At 37.7% G+C, this 21,021-nt stretch overlaps 1 protein-coding gene across 1 annotated transcript in view; it reads left to right on the top strand.

Moving 5' to 3' along the window:
• Positions 1 to 21,021, top strand: part of GUCY1A2 (guanylate cyclase 1 soluble subunit alpha 2) — a 282,653-nt gene that overhangs the window by 253,299 nt on the left and 8,333 nt on the right. The window contains exon 7 of the mRNA XM_004585031.2: positions 10,695 to 10,849. Within this exon, the coding sequence (XP_004585088.2) occupies positions 10,695 to 10,849 (155 nt within the window). The remainder of the gene's footprint in view (positions 1 to 10,694; positions 10,850 to 21,021) is intronic.

The following is a 21,021-nucleotide window of genomic DNA, read 5'->3' on the forward strand; positions in this document are numbered from 1 at the left end:
TCAGGCTTACGAAGTTCCAATCTTCCTGTCTTCCGATTATGCTGTCAAAATAGCTCAAGCTTTTCAGTTGAACACTGTATCCTGTTCACAAGCATGCTAACTAATGGGAAGAAGGTCTCTTTATAGCTCTCATACAATTCAGAATTACTCATTGACTTATATGGGATGACCTGTCCTTTCTTAAATAATTACTAATGTGTGGAGGGGTCTGATATTGCTGATAGGTGTCTGGGTACAAGTTCTTGTTTCTGAACAGAACAGATTCAAGGACAAGATACTGATAAAGGCTAGCAGAGAAAGAAGATACATTGGTTTTTTTTTGTTTTTTGGGTTTTTTTTTTTTTTGCAAGGGAAAATACATACTAAAGAAGTAGGGGGAGAGGTGCTTGAAAGCTACAGGTACTAGTTGTGGTACAGGATGTTAAACTGGCATCTCACGTAGGACTCATTCCAGTCCTAGCTACTTTGCTTTCCAATCCTAATAATGCATCCGAGAAGGCCACAGATGTCTCTCCTTGCCACCTGCTTAGTAGAACCAGAGAGTGTCCCTGGCACAGGTGGTCACTTGGGAAGTAGATAGTAGTGTGTGTGTGTGTGTGTGTGTGTGTGTGTGTGTGTGTGTGTGTGTGTGTTTCTGCCTTCCTATCTCTTTTCCTCTTCACTGCTGCCAGCAATTAAAAAAAAACCCAAAGAGAGGGAAATACAGAGATCTTCCAGCCTCTGATTCAGGACTGTGCAAAATGGAAGCCAGGAGTTGAGGGTTTCTTCCAGGTCTCCCATGTGGGTGCAAGGGCCCAAGCACTGAAGTCATTCTGTGCTGCTTTCTTTAGGCCATTAACTTGGAGTTAGATAAGGAGTGGAGCATCTGGGACATGAACCAGAACCCATAGTGGCTGCTCTACATGCTGTGCTACAACACTTGTCCCGACTCTGCCTTTGAATAAATAGATATATCTTTTAAAAAGAGAGAGCGTGTATACTCTACACTCAATGTTTGGGTCTATTTCTTAAGGGTGGGTATTCTGGGCAGTATTGACTATTCAGAAGGGAGTTAAGTGCCAGGTTTTTTTTTTAAAAAAACAGCCCCTTACTCATTTTTGGAAATCTCAGCAGAATCCTGGCATTGTATGCATAATAGTAGTAGGTACGCCAACCAAGGCAGTTTTGTTATAATGATCTTATGACTGGTTAAAGGCCATTGTCAGAACAGATATTGGTCATTTGGGGCTGACATTAGTTCTAAGTAGCTAAGCTACAGCTCTGTGTTGCACAAAAGTGGGAATGTATCACACTGTTAAGGCAGAGTAGGGGCAACAAGGAGAGGCTAGCTACCTCTTTATCATTCACCTTAGCTCTTTGCTCCCATTCTTGGCTTTCAAGGTGAAATTGGTCCCATAAAACCTACAAGACTAAGAAATTGGATACCTGTAAATGATCACAGTGCTGTTGGCTGAAGAGTATCTCTCAACATGAAATAGCGGAGCCAGGATGGAATATCAGCTCCACATCTTTTTACTTAAACAGACATGATACAATGCATGATATGGGCCTCCATACAAAGGAGCTATCCAACCCCAAAATTCAATAGTGCCAAGATTGAGAAACCTTGTTCTATGATTTGCTGAGTATTTTCCATTGGCCTCATGCCCCGTGCCCTTAAAGAGAAAAAACGAAAAGCAGAAAACAACAACAACAAAACATTCACTCCTGGCCTTCCTTTGGTTTCTTGAATGGACAGGTCTTGAGGCTTTAGGATCTGTGGACAGTATTTTTGCTACCTTGATCAGCTCCCCAGCCTTCTGACTACAGCTGCACCCTCTTCCCATTGACCAAAGCATCCTCGTCCAGCGCTCAGCTCAAAGGGCAGTTTCCTGACACTTAACTGACTTGCCACAATTGGCCAACCCTAATCCCGGTTGCCCTGGATTATTCTTTAGCTTTGTGGCATTTGTCATCATCTCAATGGACTAGTCTTTCCATCAAATAAAAGTTCTAAAACATGAAAATTATTTTTGCCCTCTATCCTAAGCAACGAGTATAGAGTGTATTAATGTGGGTGGTATTACAGGGGATGTCTTTCAAATGGAAGTTTTGGGCATTTTTTTGAGTGTGGTAGGTAGTTTGACCAGATGGAAAGGGATTATAATGGAAAAGCATGAACATTAAGATGAAGAAAGAATGGGAGCCTTCTGGTATAGGATTAGATTGATGATAATTTATTTTTTATCTGAGTCCCAGTTTGAAAGTACTAGCTCTTTGGTGTAGACAGGGTAGGCAAGTGTATGAAGTTGATTTTTTTTTTAAGGTTTATTTATTTTGATTACAAAGTCAGATATACAGACTGAGGAGAGACAGAGAGGAAGATTTTCTGTCCAATGATTCACTCCCCAAGCGACCACAATGGCGGGTGCTGTGCCGATCCTGAGCCAGAAGCCAGGAACCTCCTCCAGGTCTCCCACACGGGTGCAGGTCCCAAAGCTTTGGGTCGTCCTCAGCTGCTTTCCCAGGCCACAAGCAGGGAACTGGATGGGAAGTGGAGCTGCTGGGACTAAAACTGGCACCCATATGGGATCCCAGTGCATTCAAGGCTAGGACTTTAGCCACTAGGTCACTAAGTCTTTGACTTAGTCAGCTTGGTCCTTTAGAAACAGCTGGAGGCATTTGGTTCCATTTCAGAGTGCACTGAGCTTAAAGTTAGGTGACCTCAGGTCACTTGGTCCTGACACTGATTGGTCCTTTCTTTTCTGCTTTTCTGGATTTGAGTTTGTTTGCAAAATGAAGGACTAAGGCTCTGTACTGCCCTTCTAACACTAACATTCTTTCCTGTTGAACCAGAAAGAGTTTTGGCTAGCTTGGATAGACCGAGACAAGTCTTCTATTTTTAAAAGCTGTAGAAGAAATGTTTTCATAAGAGCTCAGTTGTTTGGAACCCTGTCTAATAAAAAGTACAATATTGGAAGAATAACTGAATTTTTTGACAAGTGTGGACTTCAAAATGTTCCAGAATTTTTTACATTGATATAGGACATTAAGTAACAGGCCTTCTAATATCAGGATTAGTATCTTGGAGTTACTATGTTTTTCAATAAATCTCCAATAAACTTTTTTTTTTTTTAACGTACAGACCTCCTCTTAAAAGTGATGGTCTGATGTGTTTTTTGGAAGCTTTGATATGATTAAAACACTTGTTTTTTACACTAGTTTACTAAGTGTTTACATATTTGTGGAGGTCTGATACAACAGAGTTTCTTAATATTGTCTATTGATACTTGGTGTGCAAAGGTCTCTTTTTAGAGAGAGACATATTGACTTGGGAATCTGATTCTCTCATGCGAGTAATTACCAATAGCAGCTTCCCTCCAAGTTGTAAAAATCAAATTTGTTTTTGTCCTTGTCCAAAGTCTACTGAAGGGGACCAGCACAATAGCTTAACTGGCTAATCCTGTGCCTAGAGGTGCTAGCATGCCATATGCACTGCTACACTTCCCATCCACCTCCCTGCTGATGGCCTTGGAAAGCAGTGGAGAATGGTACAAACCTTGGGTCCCTGAGCCTACGTAGCAGATCCGGAAGAAACTCCTGTCTCCTGACTTCAGATTGGTTCAGCGTCAGCCACTTCGTCCATTTGGGGAGTGAGATTAGTGGATTCAAGATCATTCTTTCTGCGTTTCCTTCCCTCTGTAAATCTGCCTTTCTAATAAAAAGTAAATATATCTTTAAAAAAGGTCTGCTGAAATAAAAAAAGGTATCTGTTGAGAAGCACTGGTTTGTAAAGATAATGTTCTTGTTGCCATTATTTGGGTAGCCCATTTAAATGAAGTTAGATCTTGCCCAAATAGATCTAAACCCTGCATTAAAGTTATATGTATCTCTATGTTTTAACTGCAAGATGCTCTTGGCACATTTTGAATGAGGCAATCAACTGTCCTTAAAGTAGACAACAAATCATCTCAATAAATTTTTAAAAAAAAATAGCATCTGATGAGTCCTGTTGTAAATTTCCTGTGAAGTGTTATCTTAACTTTTCAAACTAAATAATTCTGAGTCCTTTTCCATTACAGGCAGTGACAGTGGCAGTGGATCTGTGCTATTTTTGTAGTCATTAATATTCTTATGTGTGTTTTATGTGCCTCCTTAAGAAATATTTTTTTTAAATAACCACATCTTCTATCATTTCCTAATGATCTCAGGGACATGGTCAATATTTTTCAGTTTATAGAAATTGTACTTTGAAACTTTTATTTAATAAAAACCCACAGGTCTTTGGAAAGCAACCAGATAGAATTACAGAAGCCCTCAAGTTTGGTTAGTGTAGGATTTGGAATTGTTTCGGAAACAGAAGGCACAAGATGAAGAGCCTATGAAACATCTCAGTGTGATCACCTTTTATGTTCTCCTACTGTTTTAGAAGACCATTACAGTGATGATGGGCCCTTATTCACAAGCTTAGCGTGTAAGGTCTGAGTGTATGCCTGTATCACACCAGGCAAGAGTGAATAGACCTTCTGAATGTAAGCAGAAGCCTAATAGGCAGTACAAGACTAGATTTGTATTATGTCCTTAAAAATGAAAAATCTGCATGAACTATACTAACAAGCTTCATGAAATTAGACACTATGCAATAGGGGATAATGCCCTATGATACAAGCCCTTTTTTGTTGCCCTAACTTTGTGCCTTGGGAAACATCCAGGCTGCGATCCAGCAATGAGCGTATACCAGGAGGCACCAATTCTCCTAGAGATGAAGAGATGGAGTCAGAGTCCATAGAGATCAAAGAGTCTGCATGTCCCAGACTACCAGCTAGAAGCAAGCAGCACCTAAACCACAGGGCAGCTATCTCCCACAAGCTCTCCTCCTTCATGCAGAGTATGTAGGTGAGAAAACTACCCAAGTCCCGCACGCGACACTCATTTGATTAGAGGTAAAGATAGCCAGCACTCGCACAGGACTTAGAGGGAAGCTCAGTTCCTGTTTCCATGAGACAAATTAGAAATTTTCTGAATTTCTTGCTTTGGGCAGACTGCAGAAGTTTCTTGCTTGAGTAGTGGCACAATCAGCCCTTTATGAAACATTGTTCAAGACTTGTCTAACAAATCTTCAAAACCAGAGTTGACCAAACTGTTTTCAAGTAACTTAACTATATCCCAGAACAAAACTGAAGAATAGTTATGAGAATATAAAAATATCTAGCTCTCAGCAAGGTCAAATTCATGCTATGTGGCATTCAAAAAGAAATCACGGGGTTCAGGAAAAGCTGACAAAATATGACTCATAATGAAGAGAACAATCAATCAAAGCTGATAGATATAAACTGCAACAGATGTTGAAATTAGCACACAGTGCTTTAAAATAGTTATTTTAACTGTATTTCATGTGTTCAAAAATAGTTAAATTGATAATGTAATATTTTTAAAGGTCCTAAATTTAACTCCTAAACATGGCACATTACAATGTCTGAAATAAAAAAATACAGTGGGTGTGACAAACAGTAGATAAACAATAGACAGAAGAAAAATCATCAGCCTTTAATACATGGAAATAAAAATTGCCCAATACATGAGAAAAGACAGCTAGAGAGAAATTTGTCTTAAACTAACAGACTATCAGTAAATTTTGGAAATAATTTAGGCATTGTAATATAGATACAACTAGAGTATCTGGGAGGGGGAGGTGGATGCAAAAAGAAATAATATCTGAAAATTTTCCATACTTGCTGAAAACTACAAATCCACACACTCAAGAATTTTAACATATCCAAAGTACAAGAAATAAAAAGAAATACTACCAAGAGAAATCATCACTAAATTACTAAAAATTAGTAATTAATAGACTAAAATCGTAAAGGAATTGGGAAGGAAAAAGTATTACATACAGAGGAATTCAAGTAAGCGGCACATCAGATTGCTGGCAGGAAATAATGCGAAGAAGGGGCCAATGGAGCCATATCTTTCAAGTATTGAAAACAAAAACAGGAAAGAAGCTATGCCCAGTGGAAATATCTTGAAAAGGTAAAATGAAGTTTCAAACACAGTCTGAAAAAAAAATGCATTGCCAGTAGACTTCCTTTAAAGACAGTCTTTAAAAAAAATGCCTGCAGGCAGAGGGAAAATGAGTCCAAGTGAAAGATGGATCTCTACTAAGCCCTGAAGAGTACTTCAAAGGATAACTCCATGCTCCTTTATCTTGGACTTCTGTTTGTCTTCCCATATCCTATGACTGGAACACAGGGATGCTCCTAACATGTGCCTCGATATGCAAGAGAAATACATTGTAAAAAGACCAGTTCATTGCCTGTCTGGGGGAAATGGAGCTACCTGTCAATCCTCAACACTCACCAAGGGACTGTTATGACAAATACAAATCTATGCTTTTTAAGTGTCTATATTTTGGAATTTTACCGATTCTGCAGACTTACATTTCTTTAATTAGTATAAATATTTTAAGGCTGTAAAATCATGCCATCCACATTAATGTCCTTAATTACTTATTTCTTTTTCCCATATGAAGACAGAATTGATGCACAGAGCATTGCCATGGGAAAGCAAAATTCTCTCATTTATCTGAAATGCCAACTGTTTTGTCTGACATCTGATCCATCAATCTGTTTCTTGTTACATCTATGCATTAATTAAAATATCTTTATACTTGCTTTGCTATAGATACTATAATAAGTGAATATTAAGCAGTAACAAAATAGATGTATATACTTTGCCTGTGGTAAACTAAAGTTTCAGCAAAATAAAACATGTAATTTACAATTGCATTTAACTATGCAGGAACAATAGGGTTTTATGAGAGTAACTAGAAGGAAAAATAAAGGATAATACATCTAGATGTATTATAGCATATTATGTAAAGATGAAACCTGACTTAACTGATAATAAGCATGTTCATATAGCATACACCAATTTTTTACATCTCAAGGGATCCAGAAAAATAGCCACAAAATCCAAAATTAGAAGAAATAATTAAAATTGGCAAAGAAATAAATTTGGAACAACATAGCTTCAGTGAATTGAGGAGCTGATGAGGAGGGGTGATTTAATACACCATTAGGCCAACTAACCAGAAAAAAGAGGGAGAACATCAGATCAATAAAGGGAAGTAAACAATAGAAATCATTAGGAATTACTACAAACAGCTGTAAATTTGGAAATCTAGAAGAAATGTATACTTTTTACTCCTACAGTCTACCAAAACTGAGTCATGATGACATCAAAAATTTGAATAGGCTAATAACTAAGATAGTGATTGAATGAGTAAGTGTCTCACAACAAAGAAAGGTCCAGGACTGGAAGACATCACTGTGTAGAATTCTACCAAACATTAAGAGCATATTCCAATACTTCACGGACTATTCAAAACAACTGAAAGGGAGAGTTTCCTTCCAAACTTCTTCTAACATTACTTTAATTCCAAAAATAAAGTGCACACACACACATTTAATAAAGAATTATAGACCAGTATCCCTCATAAATATAAATGCAAAATTCCTCAGGAAAATACTAATTAAATCCAACAACACATAAGAAAGATCATTCACTCAGACCAAGTGAGATGTATCTGTTATGTGGTGATGGTTCAACTATGCAAATCAGTGATACACCTTGCTAATAAGCTGAACAAAGGCAATTCAATTAACTCAGCTAATGCTGTGAAAGTGTTTGACCTTACATCATCATATTCAATGGGGAAATGTTGGAGACATCCCCACTATGATCTGGAATCAAACAATGATGTCCACTTTCACCACTGCTAGTCAATACAGCATTGGAAGTCCTTACTAGAGCTATTAATCAAGAAAAAAAATCAAAGGGGTACAAATTGGAAGGAAGCAAGCTATCCCTGTTTGCGTATGTCACGATTCTCTATATAAGTCAATGAAGGCTCCTCTAAGACACTGTTGGAACCCACACAATGTTGACAAGGTTCCAGGATAGGTAATCAACACGCAAAAATCAATGGCCTTTTTATACAAAAGAACCAGTAAAATCAGTTCTATTCACAATAGCTGCAAAAAAATTTAAATACTTTAGATTTTAACCAAAGATGTGAAGAATTTCTACAATGAAAATTACAAAACACTAAAAAATAGAAGTGGAACCCAAACATGGAAAAATATGACATATTTGTGTGCTGGAGACCAGCTCCAGCTGACTTGAGAGCTTGCAGAAGATGCGTGGATCGGCGCAAAGCCAAGAGGGAGACGACATGGACCACTACAGCATCATGCTCATAAGGGGCAACTCAGAGATTGCCTTCTTCATTTATACAGAAATCATCACAAGATTTTGCACACCATCTAATTGTTTCATTTTTACTTCACTATTGAAGAATGATTACAAAAACAATCATAAAAAGACATTATTTTACTTCAGAGAAAATATTTTCAGCAATCTATTACTCATTCAAACCTGAAGTGACCTAGCTGAAGCCAGGAACTCCACAGTTGGTAGCACATGTGGTTAGATAGTGACAGGCGGTTTACTTATATCCAAAATCAATTTTCACTAAACCTAAATTAATATTGCTTAAGATATCAAGAATACAAAAAGGAAAGCCTATGAATGAGAAAAATTTGTAAAAACATATCATAGATTCTTTACTAAATCTTATAATCAATTACATTAATTACCATCACCTTCACCTACTACTGATTTAGTTGTTTTTTGTTCTTTTGTTAAAGGGCAGTGAAAAGGACCAGAGCAACTCAGCCTTTCTACAAACAGAGGGTCTTTATAAGAAACTTCTTTTTAAACTGTTTTCTTTCTCTAAATATAAGTGCCAATATAAGGTCAGAGCTTTCAGCCATTTTTCTTTGGGGGTTCACATTTGTATGCCTTTAGAAAATGCCCCATATATTTTCTTCTTTCCATGATTAGAAACCAAAATGTGTAACAGTTCAAGGCTGCATGGTAAATAAACTTTGTACCTCCATGATTGCCATCTGTTCCAAGATATTATCAAGCCATTTCTTAAGGAAAGCATTACGTATATAAGAGCAAGCTCCAGGACAAAGGTGGGCACATAACAGGATGTTTGGGGACATTGTGGGCTCAATTGTATTATTGTCATCTTTTAGCTGTGTGTCATTGCCTTAAGTTGCTAAAGATGCTTTTACCATAACATGATTGATCAGTTTGAGGTGTTATACCAGTTACAGGAATCATTTCACATTTGCAGAAAAACAACAATCACCTCAGGAGAATTCTATGGAATACTAGAGAGGTGATTGTCTATACAATGGGGTGAGGCAGCAATGAGGTGATTAGAGATATTCTGCTGGGCCTTGCCACACAGCCAGAAACTCCCCATACTGGCACTAAAACAGGCATGAAGATCAGTGAAACAATGTAAATCCCAGAAATGCACCCACACATCTATAACTAACCATTTTTGTCAAGAAAACGAAAGTTAAGGATAAGAGACAGTCTTTTCAACAAATGATGCTTGGAAAATTGGGTCTACATATGCAGAAGTATGAAATAATACCCGTTATGCCTTATGCAAACATCAATTCTCAGTAGATCTAGGATATAAATCTATGCCCCAATACCATCAATTTACCTGAGGGAAACTTCAAGGAACATCCTGCAAAACATGCACATAGCAAAGACTTCTTGGAAAAGGCCCCAGACACACAGGCAATGAGAAAAAATAATCAATCTAATTACATGAAGCTAAGAGGCTTCTGTGTTGCAAAGTCAATAAACTGAAGAGACAACCAACAGAAAGGAGAAGATATTTGCAAACTGCACAACTCTGAACAACAGCAAAACAAATCATCCAGTTAATGGGCTAAGAATATGAGCAGGTGTTTTTCAAAGGATGAAATTTAAATAGCTTAGCCACACATGAAAAATACTCATTCTCTAGCTATTAGGGAAATGCAGTAAAAATCATATTAAGGTTCCTCTTTACTCCAGTGAGAACAGCTGTCATACAGAAATCAGAAAACAATAAATGTTGGTGAGGATATAGGGAAAAGTATACCTTAATTCACTGTGGTTTGAAATGTAAGCTAGTGCTAACATTATCCAAGCCAGTATGGAAATTCCTCAGAGTTCTGGAAACAGATCTACCATATGACCCAGCCGCCTGATTCCCACGAATATATCCAAATCAAGTGAAACAGTCATATAAATCCCATGTTTATAACAGTGCAATTAACAATGGCTAGGAATTGAAAACAAACCAAAAGCCCAACAGCTGATGACTAAATTAAATGTGATACAAATATGCTATGGAATACTACTCTGACATGCAAAGAAAAGAAATGTCTCTTGCAACTAAATGGATCTAGTTGGAAACCAATATCATTAGTGCAATAAGCCAGTCTCCAAAACACAAGTGTTTAGTTTGTAACAACTAATACACATAGCACAGAAGATGTGCTTTCTATGAGTGAGATTAACATCTGTGATTTAAGTATTATTTACAACCTGTGGCAATATTCCTGAGTATTAAAATTTCTATCTTTTTCCCTCTGCTTGGCATGTAATGATGTCCTTATCTATTAAAGTGTTAAGCTTATGACTGTGAAGCAAAGTAAAAAATGCCACTGGGGGGAATACATGAAATGTATACACTTTATCAAATGTATATAATTTATCAAAATTCAGTGCTTACCTTTGGCTTAATTATTCAATTAGAAATAACTAAAATAATTATCTTTATCTTTTCATCCTTTTAGATGAGGATAGGGATTCACTCAGGCTCTGTGCTAGCTGGAGTTGTTGGGGTGAGAATGCCAAGATATTGCCTGTTTGGAAATAATGTCACTCTGGCAAGCAAATTTGAATCAGGAAGTCACCCTCGGCGCATCAACGTCAGCCCGACCACTTACCAGTAAGTGTTCTGTCGTCCTTCCCCCGTCTGTGGCATTAGCTTGGGCTGATGTCCTGTCATTTGTGATTTCTCTCCGTCCTGCTATTCTTGGAGATTTATGAGTAGAACCGCCCAATCTGAAAGATAGAAGTTGTGGATATAAAGTTTCATTTACACCCTAAGACAGTACAAGGGAAACCTGTCTTGACTGAGAATTAAATGCAGGGTTGTCATTTCCACAGTCTCTGCCCTTCTATGTATTTTTTTTTTTTTTATGTGAAAGGCAGAGTAATAGGGAGAGCAGGGTGGGAAAAAGGAGAAAATGGAGAAGAGAAATACAGTTGAATTTGCATCTCCTGGTTAACTTCCCAGTGGTAACAGTTGCCAGGGCTGGGCTAGGCCAAAGCCAGGAGTCAGGAACTCCGTCCCGGTCTCCCACCAACACCTGGGCCGGCTACCTTCTTATTGTCTCCTGGTTTACGCATGCCTATTGGTGCTGGTGTAGAAGCAGAGCAGCTGAGACTTAAACCTTTCCTGCTGTATGGATGCAGGGATGCGCCAGCTTTATCTGCTATGCACAATACTGACACTCTGGGATGTATGTGTTTAAAATACAAGATAACACACAGGATCTCTGTTGTACTAGAAACCCCAGTATTTTCAAAATATTCCTCATTGTTAGTAAGAATCAAGGAGTAAGATGACAAAGGTTGTGTGTTTATTTCTTTAAATATAAAATATGTAGTGATGGAGTAAAAGTTCAGATTTTATTTATCTTAGAGGACAGGAGCAGGTTCTCGTACAAGACGCCAAAATTGCAAGTGGAAGCTTAGCCTGTTACACCATAATGCCAGCTGCAATACTGCTGTTTTTAAAGAAAGCCACACTCCACACTGAGTTGGGGAGTCCAACAGATTTTCAGGGCTTGACAGACAGCTTCTAGACCAGGTTCCGAGATCCTCCACTGCATAGGAGCTACCTGACCATTTTAGAATTTTGTAAAAAGGCTTTGCCCTCTGTTAAACTTCTTCCAGTTTTGCTAATAATCCAGGGCATGTTTCAGATAATCTGACAGTAGTCACTGTGCAAAATGGAATCTTAGAAAAATCCCTAGTAGAGGCCAGTGATGCTGACATTTTGTTCTCTAGACCACAGCTGGGGAGAAATGGATAGTAAAGCTCAACAGGCTCACCCATACCCTCGAACCTCTTTTGTCACTTTCCCCATTATGGCATGAATTCTTAATTTCCATGCTTATGTAACAATGTGGTTTTATACCTTCTATATAAATCACATCTTATATAAAACAGTAGGTGTAAAGAATCAATCAGCTGTGTAAGGCATTCATGCCCTGAGCTTAGCCATCATAACTGAGGCTGGCTAAATCTACAGGTCACACACAACCTGTAGATTGTGGTGCTGAGTTTTCACCCGCATCTGGTTCACAGTGAGTGTGTGATGATTCTTAATGATAAAGAAGGTATGAAGAGTTGACTCATTTCAACCAGTGAAATCAACGTAGCATTTTTTCTGTTACTTTCCCCCCCACCTTCTTTTTATTGTATTGTCACACTGGGAAGATTCTAAAAATATTTTCTCTCCTTAGTACCAATCATGCCGTTCTTGGTGGTTCTGTATCAATTATTTGTACATCGTGTCTGCCCTTTATTCTCGACATTCCACCTATTTGCCTTTCAGTGTTTATGGATCATCTACTATGTTCCAAGCATTGAGGGTGTAATGATCCCAGACAGAAGCATGATGTCTGCCCTCATGAAGGAGGTTACAGAATAGATAGGTGTATCCAAGTAAAAAAGTTGTAATGGGCCAGCTGATACAGAGTTTAGTATAATACAGAAAACTATGAGTTAAGGTATTGGAGTGAGAGAATTGGTGGGCAACAATGAGGATGGAAAGACCAAGCGAAGTTGGCCAGCATGGCTGATAAGTTGTGTTATGGAATTTCCCCCTGACTTTAGGAGTAATGAAGGATCTTGAAAGGTTTTAAAGTGGGATTGGCTAACTGTTGACATGCATTTAAGCCAGTATGCCATTTTAAAAAGTACTTTTAAGTCTCTAGAAAATGAAATCTTAGTGTGGTTGGATCTTCAGTTTCTCTGTTTCTACCTGTTTGCTTAACTCTCATCTACTGTTCAATCAAGACAGTTGTCTTGCTCACTATTACACATGAGATTTATGAATCTAGAGATAGAGTGTATTGCTTTTCTCCAAAATGTCCAAAATGAGATGCAAGCATTAATCTCCTAGAAATGCTTTCTATAAGAAGGCAGAATGGCACTTAAATTCTTATTTGCTGTAAAAGATTTATTTTGAAGAGGTATGTAGAAACAGGGAGAGAGAAGCGGGGGGAGGGGGGGGAGGGGCAACTTCATCTGTTGATTCACTCCCAGGTATCCAGAACAGCCAGAGCTAAGCCAGGCCAAAACTAGGAACTTCTTCCAAGTCTCCTACATGTGTATCAGGGGCTCCCAGCACATTTCCCACTCCTTTTCGCAGGCCGTTAATGATAAGTTGGATCAGAAAAGGAGCAGCTGTAACATGAACTGGTGCCCATATGAAAACCACCATTGCAGGTGATTTTTTAAATGCTGTTCACAACTCTGAGTAAATAGGAATCTGTGAAGTCAAATTGTGTATTAAGCCTGTGAGACCCTTACCTGTAGTAAAGCTGTTTTCATATTGTGATAAATAGAAGTCATTTTCTAAGTAATTTATTGCAAACTTATGTAGAATATTCAAATATTTCAAATTATTAAAACATTGCATAACCACTATGTAGTACTGAAATCAAGGATAATATTATGTACTTTATTCCAACTAATGAAAACAACTTGTTTCCTTTGGGAATTTTCCTTCTCCCTTATGACAAACATCCTAATGAAATTGGTGTGTTTCAAAGTGTTTAAGGTGCTAAACTTTTACATATGGACCCATAAAGAATAGAACTATATTTCACATATTTGAATTTGCCAAAGTGCCATTTTACTCACTTTTTCTATAATTTTCCTTTCAAGCAAAATTTCCTATTTTTAAGATCTGTTCATGTTGAAACATAACCCTATCCTATCACTTTAGTTACTATGTATCATTCCAGTGTATTATTTTATAACTTTTTATTAGTTAATTCCTTTCTTAGTGAATACTTAGGTTAATGTTTTGCCTTTTTAATTTTTAGGAAGTATGTTTTTAGGAGAATTTACCTTTTGTTGCCTGTTAGGATACTTTTTATTTCATACAGTAAAAATAATTGCATTGCTTATATATCACTAACAATTGGAATAATAATTTATCTTGAAATTTTTTGCAGTCATAAAAACATTAAGATCATAAATGTGACTTTCATATAGTTGTCCTTTTTTTTTTTTTTACAGTAGGTGAGTCATCTTGTTGCATGATTGCCCAGGAATCATTTCCTTTTAACCTAGAGCATTTTATTGCCAGTTTTATTTCTTGACAAAAACACTTACATACTGAGTCCTGGGTTTTCTGTTTCTTTTCTCCAGTAAGTGTGAAATGTATGGTCATCTTTTATCCTACTCATTCCTGTGTTGAAATACTGCACAGCGGTGGGTATATAGATTAGCAGTTAAGATACTCACTAATAGTCACAGCTCATATTGGATTACCTGAGTTTGATACTCACTGCCAACACTAGACCCTAGCTTGCTCTTAATGCAGACCCTAGGAGAGAGCAGTGATGGCTCCCAGTGGTTGGCTCCCTCCACTCATGCTGGAGACCTGTACTGATTATTTTTGTGCTCCTAGCTCTGACATCAACTCACCCTCAGCTGCTGTTGAGGGCGTTTGAGGATGAGCCAGTGGATGGGAGCTAGCTCTGTCCATTCCCTGCCTCTACCTCTTCCTCTCTGCACTTCCTTCCCATTTCTTAAAAGAATAAACATTTTAAAAACAAACAGTGCACTGATTACAATTATCTTTACATCATGTTACTGATCAGTGAAACCAAAACATGTGGTTCTATCAAGAATGGCTTCAGCAAATGGTATAAACACCTTAATGGTTTATTTTTCTTTCTATATACAAACTAAAACGATCAAGACTCTAATGTTACATAAACTTTTCTTTAGCTGTCATTTTTGATTCCTTCATGTAACACTTGATCTACTTCTGTACATTTTAGAGTGCTTTTCCAGCCACCATGAAATGCTCATGTTGTTAAAGCCAAGCCACCTTTCACTGCTGCCACATAGATAGTTGTCGTAAGAGTGTATGCATAGTGGAGAATAGGGTTCAAGTTAAGTCTACATGTTTTGAATTAGAGAGCCCAGGTTGGAATTTGGCTCTAAAGTTTAGTGTGTGGGGCAGGCGCTGTGCACTGCATTGAATGCCCCTTTTATGTTTGCCCTCCCTGTTGGGGTGTCTGCCTTAAGTCCTTGCTACTCTGCTTCCAGTCCAGCTTTTTGCTGATGTACCCAAGAAGCAGCAGATAGTAATGAAGTGCTTCTGTTTCTGCTGCACCTGTAGGGAACCATCATGGAGTGCTGAACTCCAGGCATCTGTCTGGCCCCACCCCAGCTTTTGTGGGCATTTTTTTTTAATACAGTTCCATAGGCTTAGGAGTATTTCCTTCTCTGCTTCCCATTTCTCCTTCTCCCCCACTGATTTTTCCTATATTTTTACAATCGTATAGTCTTCAAAAACAATCAGATTCCATCATTCTGCTATTTAGTGTATCATTTGCCACTTCATTTCCTTCACTTTACATGTGAATGAGCAAATGTATTTTTATGGAAAATAAAACTTGCATGTGAAGTTTAGCAACTAAATGTGTTTGGGGACCTTTTCCAGAATATTATCGATAGGAATTTATGAACCTATTAAATCCTAATACTTACAGTAGACATTAATTTACTACTTCATTCTGGGTTTTTTTGTTTGTTTTTTAAAATTCATATATTAGACTCAGTATGGTAGCCTAGTGGCTAAAGTCCTTGCCTTGCATGCGCCGGGATCCCATATGGGTGCTGGTTCTAATCCTGGCAGCCCCACATCCCATCCAACTCCTTGCTTGTGACCTGAGAAAGCAGTCAAGGACAGCCCAAAGTTTTGGAATCCTACATCCATGTAGGAGACCCAGAAGAGGCTCCTGGTTCCTGGCTTCAGATGGACTCAGCTCCAACTTTTGCGGCCACTTGGGGAATGAATCAGCAGATGGAAGATCTTCCTCTTTCTTCCTTTCTGTATATCTGACTTTGCAATAATAAATATTTTTTAAAAGATTTATATATTGTTTGAAAGTCTGAGAGAAGAACAGAGAAGGACATTCTACCTGATGGTTCATTCCTGGGCCAGACATGAGCCAAGGGCCAGAAACTTCATGTCTCCCTTATGGGGAGCAAGATCCTAAGCTTCTGGGCCATCTTTCTCTGTTTTCCCAGATGCCTAAGGAGGAAGCTGGATGGGAAGTGGAGAAGTAGAAATTTAAATCAGCAGGCATAAATGATGTCAGACTTGCAAATGAATATTTGACCTACTGTATAACAATGCTAACCTTCCACATATTGGTTTCCATAAAACCATTTTATGCACTTTTTTCTAATATTTGTAAATTGTGCCAGCTATATGGCGTGTGATAGTCGAGTTACATATTTCATTTAGCAGTCTCAAGGACACAACAGATTTGGTGGTTTGGCCAAAAGCATTTGGAGCACTGAGTGAGAACTGAACTAGAAATCAGTTTATTCCTGTAAGTTTTTATTGCAGAAGCCCTGAACCAATTACCCAAGTCATAGTTATGTAATAAAGACAGTATGATTTATGGGAAAATCCTGAAATTTAAAAAGTATAATTACTTCAATTAATCCTATATGTGCATGCATAAGGCTATTGATTTCTGTTGACTTCAGTGACACAAATATATTAAGTCTAACACGGGTCTCACGGGCTTGTTCTTTCTTGGGGCTCTGTAGTATTTGCCGCTTTGCCCTTTCTGCTTCTACAGGACATTCTGATTCCTAGGCTCGTGACCCCCTTCCTTCATCACCTAAACCAGTACCGTTGGGCCCATTGGTTAAGCCAGGACAGTTTCCTGAATTTAAAGGTGATACACCGTTTATTTCCTCTGCAACCTTAATTCCTCTTTACAAGGTTTCCTTATATATATACAAGTTCCAGGCATCAACAGGGAAGATTCTGTCCATAACAAGAGAAAGTTTATAGGGCTAAATCCAGCCACAACCCTACCTCTACAACCTTATTTTTGAGAACTTTTTAAAAAGTTGCAACAGTGAAATCTGAGGAATAAAAAGACTTCCCCAAGGGCTTTAGGGCCCGGCATGGCAGCCTGGTGGCTAAAATCCTTGCAAGTACCAGGATCCCGTAGAGGAGCTGGTTCATATCCCGGGGGTCCTGGTTCCCATCCAGCTCCCTGCTTGTGGCTTGGGAAAGTAGTCAAGGACAGCCCAAAGACTTGGGACTCTGCACCCACATGGGGGACCCGGAAGAATTTCCTGGCTCCAGGCTTTGGATTGGCTCAGCTCTGGCCATTTCTGCCACTTGGGGAGTGAATCATCAGATGAAAGATCTTCCTCTGTCTCTCCTCCTCTCTGTGTATCTGCCTTTCCAATAAAAATAAATCTTTTTTTTAAAAAAAGGATGAGAGCTCTGGTGCTAGTGAGGGACTGACAATTAGAACTAAAAACACAGACTCAGTGAGAGACTCATTTTAAGACTGGGTTCTGTTTTCATATTTAAGAACCAGCAGATTCCTGGACTTGAAGAGTTTAAGGGTCAGTCCTAGAAAATATCTACCCCTTGCAAAGATGATTGTAATTCCTTCACTAGAACTAATTACCCACCCCTTCCCCTGGTACAATCTCTTTAAAAAATGACAAGTCACAGTACGTAATTTTCAAGTATTTCAGACTAATACCAAGCTTAAAATTTTACAGATCGCATTTTCACGGTAGAGTTTTGTAGAATGCATAAATTCGTATTATAAGAGTTAAGAGGACTTAATCTAATATTGATTGAGATTTTGGCTGGCTTAGACGATCTCAAAACATATTATTTCAGTCTAAAAGGCCATGATGGTCACAGTAAGCATTTATTGGATTGCTTATTCACATTAGTTCACTTAATTGCTACAGCAAGGCATTGCTACATTTATTTCTCAGTTTAAGAGAAAAATGAAACTTATGTAAGACATTGACAATGTTTAGATAAATTGTAGGAGTCAGAATTCACATCCATGTAGGTCTTACTCTAAAGCTTGAGTTCTTATCTATGATCAAACTCTGTTCTTGGATTGATAATGAATTCAAATAAAATGGTGAAAATGACTTTCCTTGGTGGGAGAATTCACCTGTAGGAGAACTGTGAAGACAGCACTAGGGAGACAGCTGGAATCAAACCAAGGGATATCTCCCCCGTCCCTTTTTAAAGTAGCTGTAAATGTACAAAGGTTAATTATTGTTGTTATGTTGTGGCTTTTCATTGGATGGGATGATATTCTGCCAGCTCTACTTTCAAACCTGGGATGGTCTCCCCAAGAAACTGTTGAATTTATCTGGACAATAAGATGCTGGACTCTATGCATGGTACATGCTTGCAATGAAGGAATCATGACTGGATTTGAACTGTGCTACTGCAATAATGTGGAGGAATCCAACATCGGGGAAGGGCTTGGGGTTAGGGGGATCCCAGAGCCTATGAAACTGTGTCATAAAACGAAATTAAATGAAAATAATAAAAATTTAATTATTCTGCAGATTTTTCTCACATGCAGAATTAAAATGTTCTTTGTAAAATGTTTACCTGGAGTCTTCACATTTCTAACCACATCCTACCTCTAGTGCTGATCTTAATGTGGATGGTGCTTCCAACTGAGACCAACTGTCTTGAATCTGTGAGGCTAAGATATTTTGTGTGATCTTGTTTCTAATACACATAATCATTATTACATATATAGGCCTGCTGTTCAGAATTTATAGACAAATTTCTGGAATGCATCTTTCTGATATATTCAGATGAATGGAATAATAATGAAATTACTTGAGAATATTTACTTGCATGGAGAAGTTAATAGTCATCAACACTTCAAAAACACTAAGAAATCTGCTGTTCCTTTGTCAATATAGTTATTGTATGAATTATTACTTTTTGTTATATTATTATAGGAAAAGGCATCCACTGAGGCATCAGGATATTTTTAAACATGGTTTTTATTTACATTTTTTGGTTCAAAATTTACTGATGAATTGATATTTAGAGAAAATAAGTATGTAGACTGGTCTGTCACTGTTCTTTCAGACTTTTAGATAACTTTATTGAACTTATCCTTTCATTATAGAAGAACCCAAACAGTAAACACTGTATTTTATGAAAGAAATATCATCAATAAAGACAAATGACTTAATGGTTTTATCAAAAGAATAAATTGATCTATGCCTCCTGAAGTAGTTTTCCAGAGACAGAGGATAACATCACCTTTTCAACTGTGTCAATGTATGTCACATCTACCAAAATTCAATGAGATTATATTCAGAGACATTTTTTACTTTGCTGTTATATTCCTGCCATATCAAATAGTATGTTCCCAGAAAATGCAACCATGTGGCTTAGGAATCAAGCTTTCCTACATTATTTTTAAAATAAATATGGACTATTTGACTTTTCAAAACATCTCTCTTCAATCGTTTCATGTATATCCAACACTTTAAGGCCCTTTTAGTGAATCCTGATGATGAAAATATTATGCTGCAGTTATTTGTAGAGCCATAATGGCACAGTCTTAGCCAGTTTCTAAGGGTCTACTTGCTTATAATGGTTCTAAGAGTCAGTACAAGTATAGATTCAATATATTGAAATATCTTAATAATCATTATTTCAAACATACGGTGAAAGAATGCAACTGGCACGCTCATATTTTTCTTGACTGAGGAACGCACATTTGGTCTACGAAAAAGTTCAAGATTAAATAAAACTAAAGTTGCTGTTATCTGCTATAAAACCCATTTCTAATTGATATCAAGGGAAGGAAAATTTACTACAGTGTTTTGGGCAATCATCTATAATTCTAAAATTATTCCAAAATAAAATGCAATATTAACCTATAAGTTATTGTAGGTAAACATTCAAAGAGGCCAAGAATTTATTTTCAAATTTAATAATTGAGTATCTTATAGGCAATTAGAAACCTTGTAAGTGTTTTTGAGCCTGGAAACAGAACAGAAGGAGTCTATATATAGGGACTTTAAAATAGTAATAAGTCATGATCTCTTGTGGTTCCAGCTGAACTTTTTAAATCAATTTTATTTCTCAGGAAAAAAATGTTAGGATTTTGACTGGGATCACATAAAATCTGTATATTACTTTTGGTAATATGGACATTTTGATGTTAATCCTGCCAATCCAAGAGCCACCAACAGAATGGGAGAAAATCTTTGCACACTACACAACCGATAGAGGACTAACAGCTACGATTTACAAAGAGCTTCAGGAGCTCAAATACAGCAAACAACCCACCCTGTGAAGAAATGAGCAAAGGAAATGTACATTTTTCAAAAGAGCAAATTCAAACAGCTAATAGACATATGAAAATGCACAGGTTCCCTAGCTGTCAGGGAAATACAAATGAAAACAACATTGAGCTTCCACCTAACTCCAGTGAGATTGGCCTGCATTCAGAACTCTAACACCTGCTGATGTGGATGTGGGGAGAAAAGTATCCTCCTTCAATGTTGGTGGTAGTGTATGTCAGTACAACCACTAAAAATCAGTATGGAGAGTACTTAGAGAATTGCAAATAAACCCGTCATATTATGAAGGCATTTGTTCTCTTATATAAGGCATCTTGCATGCAAAATAGAAGATGAATAGCCCTTTCAGTAATGTATTGTCCATGCCTACAATGTCAGGATACACTTAAATAGATTGATGGATTTCTGACTGATTATGAAAGACCATATTACTTTAATCTTATATTGGAAATCTGTGGGGAAGAGGTGAGTGTTTGGAGAGGCGAGATGGGAAATCCCAGAGCCTGTAAAACTGTATCATAAAATAAATTCAATATTTAAAAAAAGTCAGATGAGGGCTTGGTGCAGTAGCCTAGCAGCTAAAGTTCTTGCCTTGCATGCACCAGATCCAATGAGTGCCGGTGTATGTCCCAGATGCTCCACTTCCCATCCAGCTCCCTGCTTGTGGCCTGG

The sequence above is a fragment of the Ochotona princeps genome, chromosome 4 (assembly GCF_030435755.1).
Source record: "Ochotona princeps isolate mOchPri1 chromosome 4, mOchPri1.hap1, whole genome shotgun sequence".
Lineage (NCBI taxonomy): Eukaryota > Metazoa > Chordata > Mammalia > Lagomorpha > Ochotonidae > Ochotona > Ochotona princeps.